Source organism: Ursus arctos, unplaced genomic scaffold, assembly GCF_023065955.2.
Source record: "Ursus arctos isolate Adak ecotype North America unplaced genomic scaffold, UrsArc2.0 scaffold_18, whole genome shotgun sequence".
Classification (NCBI taxonomy): Eukaryota; Metazoa; Chordata; class Mammalia; order Carnivora; family Ursidae; genus Ursus; species Ursus arctos.
In genome coordinates this window covers 34886425-34898639 of record NW_026622852.1, presented here as the reverse complement: position 1 = coordinate 34898639, position 12215 = coordinate 34886425, and the positions used below count along the sequence as shown (strand labels likewise).

Here is a 12215-nt window from a genome sequence, read left to right as displayed (position 1 = left end):
TAAAATGTCTTTTTGTGCAGAAAATACAACCATTTACATTTAAAGAAAGAGAAAAAGAAAGAGAGGAGGGATGGAAGCAAGGAAAGGAGAATGGGAGGAAGGAACTTTGGAGTTTATACAGTGCAGAGTTCAGAACAGTAGCTGGGAAATGGGATCAATACACAAAAATCAACAGCATTCTCATTACCTGTAACAATGAATTGGACAAGGAAGAGGAAAAATATCCACATTATCCACTGCCCCCACTACACACACACACACACACACACACACACACACACGCACACAAACTGTAAGGCAGCAAGGAATAAATCTTATCAAAAATGTGCAAAATATGGAGCACCTGGGTGGCTCAGTTGGTCGAGCATCCGACTCTTGATTTCAGCTCAGGTCATGATCTTAGGGTTGTGGGATTGAGTCCGCACTGGGCTCCACACTCAGTGCAGAGTCTCCTTGAGATGCTCTCCCTCTCCCTCTCCCTCTGCCCCTCTCCCCACTTGTGACCTCTCTAAATAAATAAATAAAATCTTTTTTAAAATGTGCAAAATCTGTTAGAAAAATTACAATATTCTATTAAAGCTCATCAAAGGACACCTGAATGAAGGGAGCTGTATTTATGCTCATGGTTAAAAAATCTTAATATTTTAACAATGTCAAGAAACCCTTCATGTTTTTGCTTTCTCACTAGCCTGGATGATGAAAGACACGTTGGCCCAGGCACCCCCACTGCCCCATTTGACAGCCAGCCATCCTGAGGAAGCAGAGCTGCCTAACTGACTGGAAACTGAGCTTAGCTGAGATCAGAAGAATTGCCCAGCTAAATGCAACCCAAATCACTGTCAGAGAATCATGAGCTACACAAACGGTTGTCGTTTAAGCCACTAAATTTTAGGGTGATTTGTTACACAGTAGAAGCTAACTATTATATAAGTCAAATTGGAAATCAAACATGCAGGTAAAAAGAAACATTTTCAGATATGCAAGGTTTCAATCTCCCATTCACCCTTTCTCAGAAGGGAATTCCTAAAATATTGTGAAGGGGAGTTACAGAAAAATATCTGCACAACGATAAGTCTGTATTAAGGCAAGAAGACCAAAAGTTCTAGAAGGAACATCTCCAAGGGCAAGAAAATAGAACTGAGAGATTACCTGATGTGTTAGAGCCTACTGACAGTTTTATGCTTCTGTTACAGAATTTATACATAGATTATTAATAAACACATAGAAAATTAGCAAACAGAAAAGGAGAAAAAAGAGTTGCATAAGAAAAGGAATATGAGATTAAATTAGGTAGCATCCATGTGATTACATATCCATAAGGTTAACACTATTGATTTAACTACAAAATGTGATGTAGTCATTTTAGGATGATGATGGGAGAAAAGAGAGAGTGTGTGTATATATGAAGACAAAATAGATATGAGCTGAATCTCATAATTTACAAACTAAATAAGAAATATTAAAAAATAGAAGTGGAAACATCTCATTTATAAATGAGAAGATAAACAAGGTAGAAAGAGTTGAGAGTGGTTGACTCTGGGAGTAGAAATAAGGGATGAGGAAAGAAGCAGATACTGCTCTTTTCCCTTATGAGTTCTGCATTAGTATCTGACTTTTCAAACTTAGGATTGGTATTATTTTAATTAAAAATATAAAAATTAAATTTAAAATACCATATCCTAACTTCTCCAAAGTTTAAATATTTTAATATAAAATCGGGAAGAAAGAAAAAAATATGCCAACAAAACCCATGTACTTATACGTACACTTCGTCTGTCCCATCACTTGCATCACTGCCTGTAAAGAGCTGTAAGCCAGGAAAATGTCAAATCTCAGTCTCTTGAGGCTCTGTGTAAGAGCCGAGGGCAATCAAGGCAACGTGCTGCTTATACTGCCTTCCCATCATCACCCTGGAGTATAAGCTTACCTCTCAGGGGTCAACAAAACTAAAACAAACCCCACTGCAGAGCTGGGGCACATCTATCATGAGTGGCTGACTGACTACTTAAGTTCATTTAACCTGAGGCTAATTTTCTCACTCTTATTTGAATAACTCCTCAGAATGAAAAATTAGTGAAATTGAGTAATTAGAGGTATTCCAAATAAAGAAGTGAGCAAATTTTTGGCATGTTTGGTCAACTTTTGCTTGTAACCATTAAACAGGATGGAAATATAAATTTGAATTTTTGGATACACTTAAGCAGCACTCCATTTGAGTATCAAACAAGTACTGCACACTTACACAATGGAAAGAGTAGTGCTACAGACTAGTGATATTGCCCTTAGATACCTTATGGGGCAGATACTGAATATTCATCACCAAATCCCTTCCTACTTGCCTGCCCACACTGATGGAAATTCTAAATACCTGTCTTTTTAGCTCCCTTTACAACAAGATGAGTCAAGCTCTGGGCAGTGAGTTATAAGCAGTTTATCAGAGCTTTCAAGAAAAATTTTTGCTTCAAAGGATGAATAGTGTCATCATCCCTTCCTTTCATCTTCCTGCCTTAAACATGGATGTGATGCGTGGGAACTATGACAGCTATCTTGTAATGATGAGAAAAATGAAGAAAGAACTTCAGGGATGCCAGCCCTGACACCAGTGGGCAGCTGAACTAATACCAACAGCACCAATCTTTTAACCTCTTGTTACACAAGAAAAATAAGTCCCCTATCTGCTTAAGCCATTAAGTGTCTTCTGTTAACTTACTGCTGAAAATATTCCCAATACAATTTACAAAAAGCTTTAAAGATTTTTGAAATGTTTTACTTTTAAACTGGTTTAATCCCACACTATTTTGTAAAAGACACATTCTGTTATCTGAAAGCAAATCATCTTACCTCATTCTTCCAAAGGTGATACCTCAGTGCAAACGTAGTAAAGTCTCTCCGAACACAGAAAAACTTGCACTCTGAAGTGGAGCCATGAGAAGTATTCTTGAGTTGTTCAAAATCTTTATTAATCAATTCCAGAATCAAAGGATCAATAAGGAACACTGGTACATTTTGGCTGGACGTTAGCATAATAAATTTTTTAACTGCACGCTGTTTGAAAGGAAAAAAAGTCCCTCAATTCTTCTAAACCGATACAACAATCTACCTTATTAAATTTTTATTCATTAATTTTATAAGAATATATAGTTTTCACTCAGTATATTTACAATACAAGGTAAAATATGCTATAGTAAAATATTTGCAACATATAGAGAATAGTAAGCTACTAATTAACTATACATCAGTAGAATAACAAAATCTTCATAGAGGAAGTCCTATCTGAGATGAAAACGTTGGGCTTACAGATTATTCCCTTGGTATTAGCTAAACCTTTTTGAGCCAAAGTGGGAGAGGAAATACCAGATCTGTCAGTTTTTAAAAATCGGTCATGTCAGTCTTTTCAAAATCAAAAATTAATTGTATGTGCCACTTTTTTCATGTTTATAATACTGCTTAATAATGTTTCTAAGCAAAAGATTAAAACTAAAATATATTGCCTGCTAGACTATTCCCATATATAGTCTGATTTTCTAATAATAATGTAGTATTTTAAAATATAATTCTTTGGGGCAGTAAGTAGAGTCCTCTATTGAAAAAATAGATTTCAAAATTAAAATAGAAACACAGTAATCACACTCAAGAGTAAGTAACACCAAAGAGCAGCAAAGATAAATAGGATAACTAGTATACATCACTGCTTAAAAGCATACTTTAATGAAAGTAATAATATCATAGGAACGTATGCCATCAAAAAGGTGCCTCATAGAATTAAGGGTAAACTCATATTCACAAAATCTGAAGAAATATGTAAAAACATATACAAGATAATAAATAAACAAGGATATTAAGAATTTTAAGGATAGAAAAAAATGACCATAAGAGACTCTTAACTATAGGGAACAAACTGAGGGTTGCTGGAGGGCCTGTGGGTGGGGGGATTGGGTAATTGGGTAATGGGAATTAAGGAGGGCATTTGATGTAATGAGCACTGGGCGTTATATGCAACTGATGAATCACTAAATTCTACCCCCAAAACTAATGTTAACTACATTGAATTCAAATTAAAAAATGAGATAAAGCTAGTAATAAGTCTCTTACCATTTGCTTTCAGTGCTGAGTAAGCAAATACCAAGACTACAATAATCTCTGCTCTAGAGGAGTTTATTATCTCTTAGTGGGTGAAACAACTAAGTAAAAAGTTAGAAAGATAACTTCATGCTAAAAGATTCAATAACTTAGATAAAATGGACAAACTTCTTTAAAAACACTATTAACAAATAGTCACAAGATGAAATGGAAAATCTGAATTGCACTGTACCTATTAACAAAATTGAATTTATATATGTGTGTTATATATTCATATATATATTTGCTATATATTCATATGTATTGTTATACATATATATATTTGTTATATATAAAAACTCTGCCATCAAAACAATAGCAACAACAAGAAAAAACTCCAGACTCAGATGGTGCACAGGTAAATTCTATCAAAGATTTAAGGAATAATACCGATTCTACAAAAACTTTTTCAGAAAAATGAACAGGGAGAATCTTTCCTAACTCATTGTATGAGACCAGGGTAATCCTAATACCAAAACCTGACAAAAATATTACAAAAAAAGAAAATTGTAAACCACTATCTCACATGCAAATAGATGCAGTAATACTTAACAAGATACTAGAAAATCAATTCCAGTAGCTTAAAAAAAAAAAAAAGACCAAAAAAAGAGTAAACATCCTGACCTGGGTTTATCCCAGAAATGAAAGGTTAGTTTAGCATTTGAAAATCAATCAATGAAATTCACCATATCAACAGAATAAAGGGGGAAAACCCAATGATAATTTCAATACAGAAGAAGTATTTGACAAAATTCAAACTGAGAGTCTGGGAGGCGGGGGGGGGGGGGGGGGGGGGGGGCGGGGTGCGGGCGCAGATTGGGATAGGCCGGTGATGGGTATTAAGGAGGGCACATATTGCATGGTGCACTGGGTGTTATATGCAAATAATGAATCATGGAACATTGCATCAAAAACTGGGGATGTACTGTATGGTGACTAATATAACAAAATAAAAATTATAGAAAAAAGGGGCGCCTGGGTGGCACAGCGGTTAAGCGTCTGCCTTCGGCTCAGGGCGTGATCCCGGCGATCTGGGATCGAGCCCCACATCAGGCCCTTCTGCTATGAGCCTGCTTCTTCCTCTCCCACTCCCCCTGCTTGTGTTCCCTCTCTCGCTGGCTGTCTCTATCTCTGTCGAATAAATAAATAAAATCTTAAAAAAAAAAATTATAGAAAAAAATTCAATACCTAGTCATGATTAAAACCTCTCAGCAAACCAGGAATAGGATACTTCCTCAACTTGATAGAGTATGAACAAAAAATCTGTTTTTGGGTTGTAGGAGTTCTTTATATACTCTTGATACCCTATCTTTTGTCAGATACATGTTTTGTAAATATTTCCTCCTCTGTGGCATATCTATTCATTTTCTTAATGGTGTCTTTTGAGGAGTAGAAGTCTTAAATTTTGATATTCTAATTTATCATTTTTTTTTCTTTTATGGTTGTTGCTTTCTGTGCTTTATACCAGGAGAATAAAAGAAATGATTCTGGAAGAAAGATGATGAAGTGACAGACACCAGCACATATAAGGTGCTTAATAAATGTTTGTTGAATGAAATCTCTTTCAGCTTAGTGTTAAATACAAACATGATGAACATATTTATGGCTTCATTACAATTATTGATATAAATATAGATTAGGGCAGGGTAGAGGAGAGATTCTCTAACTCACCTTCTAAATACGCCTTCCAGGTTGTTATCAATGCAATCATCAATGCTCCTTGGAAACAGATGTCTAATTGACTCTAAATCCAATTAATTCTAAATAGACATGACTATTACCATCTGACCTTCAGTAATCCATTTTGTTTGCAAGAAAGAAAAACGTCTTGTTGAAAACAGGGTACACTAAGACTGTAAGCCTATTCATCTAAAAGGGCTTGGAGGGACTTGTTCTTAGAGAAAGGCTAGTTCCTAATAATCATTCCCTTTCCTAAGTGCTCTCAAGTCATCTGTTTAATAACTCATTCTAGAATTTTATCAGGGCTCATATCCCACTTACTGATCAGATTTCACTTTTCCTTCCTTTTAAAATACTATTACAAAAGTATTTTAGTACTTCCCTTCCTTATAATTCTGCAGTTATAAAGACTGATTCTTATACCATGCAATGTAATTAACAAAGAGAACTCACTGAATGTAGCAAGCTGTTCCTTAATATTTGCTCATTTATCTTGGAAGTAAACCCTTTTAAAAAAAAATCCATTCTTGGGGCACCTGGGTGGCGCAGTCGTTAAGCATCTGCCTTTGGCTCAGGGCGTGATCCTGGCGTTATGGGATCGAGCCCCACATCAGGCTCCTCCGCTATGAGCCTGCTTCTTCCTATCCCACTCCCCCTGCTTGTGTTCCCTCTCTCGCTGGCTGTCTCTATCTCTGTCAAATAAATAAATAAAATCTCTAAAAAAAATCCATTCTTTTCTCCCACCTCTGGATCCTTCCTTGAATGAAAATGATGGGGCTTCTTGCTCCCCTCAGACTTCCCTAAGTTCACAGAGCAAAACATCTGCTATTTTTAATAAATTAAAAGTTCATCTTGATACTTCATAGATGAGGAGCCTGGTAAAGGATATCCCAGACTTTACTTTTTAAATAGTAATTCAAAACCAACTGATGCCAGCAATGACCTAAAATTATTACTACTTCACTGCTGCTTCATGATTTTGAAAACCCACTTCCTATCTTAGAAGCTTCATGTCTCTGGTTAGAGAGATGCCAAAGACTGAAGTCATCCACAAGAAATAACTGGTCATAACCAAAATGTATACTGATAGGATAAATGTAATTTTTTATTAGTAACTAGTAACCTAGCATCACTTTTCATTCTAAATTTGCCTAGAAAAAAAGGTAAGAAAACATATTTTTATAAATGTATAGGCTCTGAATTTATAAATCAAAACAGGGATATATCGTATGTACTACTAGTTTTCCTTATCTTAAAAAGGAAACCTGTTGAATAGATTTTTATTCCTAATCATTATTTTCCCTTACTCATAGTTCAATCCTGATTCATATATTTTTTCATTGGGGGATGCACCATAGTTCAGTGAGTGAGAATTTTGAAGGTAAACACTTAGAATCTAGACTCAGCCATTTATTAGCCAACTAACCTTAAACCCTTTAAGTGAACTGAGGATAACAATATGTACTGACTTCATAAAGTTGCCATAAGGACTAAATGAGATACTGCATGTAATACACTTGACACAGAGCCTGCCCCTTCCCCTCCACCACGTACTCCCACTGCCCACCAAGACAGCTATTATCAGCATCATCATTCAACAAATACTTATTGAGTACATGAATAAATGAACCAAAGGAACATTGTAAATGAGGAATTTCATTCATGTTTATCATACATACCCACTGTGTGCTATCAAATCCAATTCGGCTTCCTTTAGATTTTGATAAACCAGCTCCATTCTAAGAGGACAACAAAAAACATTTTAGTAAATTCAAAGCTATCTTTCTCTGACTTATTTTGCTTGGCATACAGAGAACAATCACTAGAGTGTCGGCTAGAAGGGAAGAGGTGAGGGGATGGGCAAAGTGAGTGAAGGGGAGTGGGAGATACAGGCTTCTAGTTATGGAATGAATAAGCCATGGGGACCAAAGGTACAGCCTGGGGAATACAGTCAATGGTACTGTAATAGTGTTACATAGCATATGGTAGCTATACTTGTAGTGAGCATAGCATAACTGTTGAATCACTGTGTTGAAACTAACATAACATGGTGTATCAACTATACTCCACTAAAAAATAAAAATAAAAATTTAAAAAAATATCCAGGTCTAGAGAATCAGAAGGAAGAAAGCATTATCAGTCTTCAACTGATAAGCCCCGAAATACTTCGAAAGTAACAGGAAAAAGAATGTCTGATGGTCTACAGACAATAGGAAAAATGTTTCATGCTCAAAGAAGATTCAGAGAAGTTTCTTATGCCTTGAATATGTTCTTTACCTATAAGATATAGATGGGAGGATGCTGAAGAATAGTAAGAATAGCCTTACCCTAAAAATGAAATATGCCCCACGTTCCTAAAAAGGAGACTCATATCCCCAGTAAACTGCAAGGGACCAAGTCCAATCCTTCTCTGTATTGACAGTGCCTAGTGTAGTGCTTGGTAATGAGTAAATGTTTAATGATGGGTTTTTTTTTTTAAGATTTTATTCATTTATTTGAGAGAGTGAACAAGAGAGAGCACAAGCGGGGGGGAGGGGCAGAGGGAGAGGGAGAAGCAGACTCCCCGCTGAGCAGGGAACCTGATGCAGGACTCAATCCCAGATCATAACCTGAGCCAAAGGCAGATGCTTAACTGACTCAGCCACCCAGGCACCCTGATGGTTTGTTAAATGCAGGGAAGGAGAGCGAAAAAGAGAAAGAGGTATACTGAGTAATTAAGGTAAAGTCAGAACTGTCTCTCCTCATAAGCTCTGCAACTTAGACAATAACATTTTCATACCAAGGGATATTTGAGAACAAATCACAAAGAGACAGCTTTGTAATCTTCATCCTTGAAAAGAGACTATAAACTCTGTAACATAGCCCTTGTTGCTCACCCTAGCCCTCCATGAGTAGATGAGACTGAATTTCTGAGCTGTTTGTTCTCTCTCCTGGATCATTACCATCAATATATAAATATATTATTTCACCTATCTTAAAACAAACAAACAATTCCTCTTTTCCCAACTAACAATTCCATCCTCCTTTAAGCAAAACCCTTAATGGGTTGTCTGTTCTCATTGCCTCGGATTCCTCTCTTCTCATGAGCTTACAAGATTAATTTCACACTTCCAAGTATTCATCAAGATCACCAATGACCTCCACGTTGCTAAATCCAATGGTCAATTATTACTCCTTGTCTTATTTGATCTATCAAGAACTGTTGATCACTTCTGTCTCACTTAAACACTTCAGTTGCTTGGCTCTCAGAATCCCATACTAATGGTTTTCCTGCTATTTCTCTCTGGCTGCTCCTTCTTGTTCTCATTTGCTAGTTCTTCCATCTCTGATATTGGAGGGTCCCAAAACTCAGACCATGAGACTTTTCTCCCTCTTCTTACTCTATATTCACTTTCTTGGTAACTCATTTACTCTAATGGCTTTAAATACAATCTATACGCTTACACCTCTCAATTGATATTTCCAAACAAACCAGTCCTTTGAATTCCAAACTTAGATATTCAACTATCTGTTGACCTTCTTCAACTGGATGTCAAATAAGCATCTCAAATTTAACATGTATGAGAAAAACTCCAGATCTCTAACCATCCCTCAAGCTTGCTTCTCCTAGTCTTTCCCATCTCAGTTAACAGCAACTTCCCTTTTCCAATTATCTAGGCCCAAAATACTAAAGTTATCCCTGACTCCTTTCTGTCTTTTATACCCAACATCTAGCCCATCAACAAATTCTGATAGCTCTAGTTTCCACTTTTCATGAATTCTATTATCAGCTCCCTTGTCCAAGCCATCATCACCTTGTGTAAATTACCAGAACAGCCTTCTAACTGTTCTGTGTTAGCTCTTGACCCAACAGTCTATTCTCAACAAAGCATCCACTCTACTTTTTTTAAGTCAGATCATGTCACATATCAGCTCAAAACTTTCCTATGCTTCCTAATTTCATTTAGAATAAAAGCAAAAGTCCTCTATAGCCATATTCAGCTCTTTGCTGTTCTTAAAACTGTCAGGCATGTTCCTGCCTCAGGACTTTTGTACTTCCTTTGGTCTCTAGGTAGTGTGCTCCTTGTCTAGGTATCCACATTGCTCATCCTCTTCAAATAGGCTGTTTCCTCTATTTGTAATCACCTTCCCATCCTTCTTTACCTGGAGAACTTATACTCATAAAACCAACTCAAAATATTATTTCAACCATTAAATATTCAATCATAACCTTCCTAAGTAGGTTATTCAGCAGTTTTTCATTCCCTATAAACTTTGCACTTACCTAAGCTTGAAGGGTCAAGGATAAGGACATAGGAGGATCCAGTTTTATAGGGGGGCCTGAAAATTATACAATTTTGGTGGTCCTTTTTAAGAAAAAGAATGCAAAAATATCTTCTGCAAACTTTACCAAAATATATAGCTTTGTAACATATTCCTAAGGTCCCTTCAAGGGCCTTTGGAAGTGAAGGGCCCTGCAGTTTAAATTTCATTTATTTTAATGGTTAATATATCTCCAGTGAGGAACAGTTACTGGCACCCAGTGGCTACACTGTAGCCATTTCGGAGGAATGCAGTCCCTATCAAGCAACGATCCTAGAAATAGAGAACCAAGAGAATAAATAACCTGACCTCTCGTTTCTCCTGGTCTCCAACCTCAGGGTGATGTTTCCCATTGGCTGACCGCAACTAGAAAAGTCAAGGGAACTCAGCTAATGCAGTCCATAGAGGTCAGCCTCCTGAGGCTCAGAGTATGCAGAAGACAAGATCTCGAGAAGCAGAGAGACTATCCACCATACCATGGTAAGAAATTTGGATCGTATTCCATAGGTATGCTATGCAGAGAATAAGTGGATCGGATCTTAAGAAAAATAACTGTGACAGCAGTACAGAAGAGGATTACAAAAGTTAAAGAACAGAAGAGTTCTTAAACTATAACTAGTAAAGTGGTCAGAACAGGGTTTATGAACTGCGCTTTAAACATGTTATCATTTGCTTGTATGTCTCTTTGTAGATCTCTCTCTCTTTTTTTAAGATTTATATATTTTAGAGAGAAAGAGCAAGTGAGCAGGGAAAGAGGCAGAGGGAGAGGAAGAGAGAGACTCTCAAGCAGACTCTGTGCTGAGTGCAGAGCTGGACAGGGCTTGATCCCAGGACCCTGAGATCATGACCCGAGCTGAAATCAAGAGTTGGAGAGACACCTAACCGACTGAGCGACCCAGGCGCCCCTAAGGGTTCTTAACTCCTCTCCTCTTCAATTCCAAATTTCCCCAATTTGTGACTTCCTAGACAGCAAGCATTACACCTGACTCACATTTTGTCTCATAGCCTAGTACTGTGCTTGGCACACAATAAGCGCTCAATGAACACTTGAGAAATAAATGGCTGAACGTTCTAAAAGAAATGCTATATAAAATCAGGAGGTTTTTTTTTTTTAATTTTAAGCCTAAAGATAATCCTATAGGATATTTAGAGTAAAAATTAAGTGAAGTGAATGAATAAATGGAAAGATGGAATCAGATACCAAAAAGGAGGGTAGAAAAAGTCTGGTGGCTACTGAACCCCACTGATAAATAAGTCAAATTAAGATATGCCATTAAAGAGAAAGTATTTGGGATATACGGGGTGAAGATTTAAGGAAAAATCCTTTCATTTTTTTGAAAGACGGTATCCAATAATCAGTTTCTTACAGAAACCAAAAACCAGAATTCTTAATAGAGAATCAAACAGTAAGACTTAAAAAACATTTTTTAAGTCTTTAATAATTCATCTTTTTCAATCATTTATAAATTTGCAATCCTGGGACCCCTGGATAGCTCAGTCAGTTAAGCGTCTACCTTCAGCTCAGGTCATGATCCTGGGGTCTTGGGATGGAGTCCTGTGTTGGGCTACTTGCTCAGCAGGGGGCCTGCTTCTCCCTCTCCCTCTGCCTGCTCCTCCTGCTTGTGCTCTCTCTGTCTGTCAAATAAATAAATAAAATATTTAAATAAAAAGAAAATAAATTTGCAATCCTAAGAATCAGAAACACTAACCACGGTAAATTCACCAACCCTCCAGGCAGCCTTCCCCTTCTATATCTCAGTGCCTTTCCTTCCAGTAGATGTACTGTTCTTTTATTACTCCTAAGTCCCGGAAGTTCTTAGTGGATAGGAGTCATAAATGTGATCTGAGACAGTGGGAAAGCTTTGTTTATTAATAAGCCAAAATGTTTGGCCAGAAAACCTATGAAGTCTGAAGTCTGGGAATACATGGAAGTATTTATTAAATATCCCTCAATTCTAATGGAAGAAATTCTTTCACATTTCTCCTGAACAATGGTGGAGATGGGGATGGGGGTAGAGGGAAGGATAGGAAGAGAGGGACAACAGCATTTATCAGTTTATCATACTAGATCAGATTATCAGATGGAATACTCTTCCTCCAGCAATGACCCATAT

The 12215-nt window shown here is 36.9% G+C and overlaps 1 protein-coding gene across 9 annotated transcripts in view; it reads right to left on the bottom strand.

The window, feature by feature from the left end:
- FKTN (fukutin) overlaps positions 1-12215 on the bottom strand; it is an 86742-nt gene that overhangs the window by 57782 nt on the left and 16745 nt on the right. For 8 of the 9 annotated variants that reach the window (XM_026506072.4, XM_048223209.2, XM_048223208.2 and 5 more), the window contains 2 exons: positions 7479-7538; positions 2842-3045 (listed from right to left, as the gene is read on the bottom strand). In XM_026506072.4, coding sequence (XP_026361857.2) covers positions 2842-3045; positions 7479-7538 — 264 coding nt within the window. Of the gene's footprint in view, positions 1-2841; positions 3046-7478; positions 7539-11615; positions 11737-12215 lie in introns of all 9 variants that reach the window. The other variant, XM_057313640.1, reaches the window with a different exon arrangement.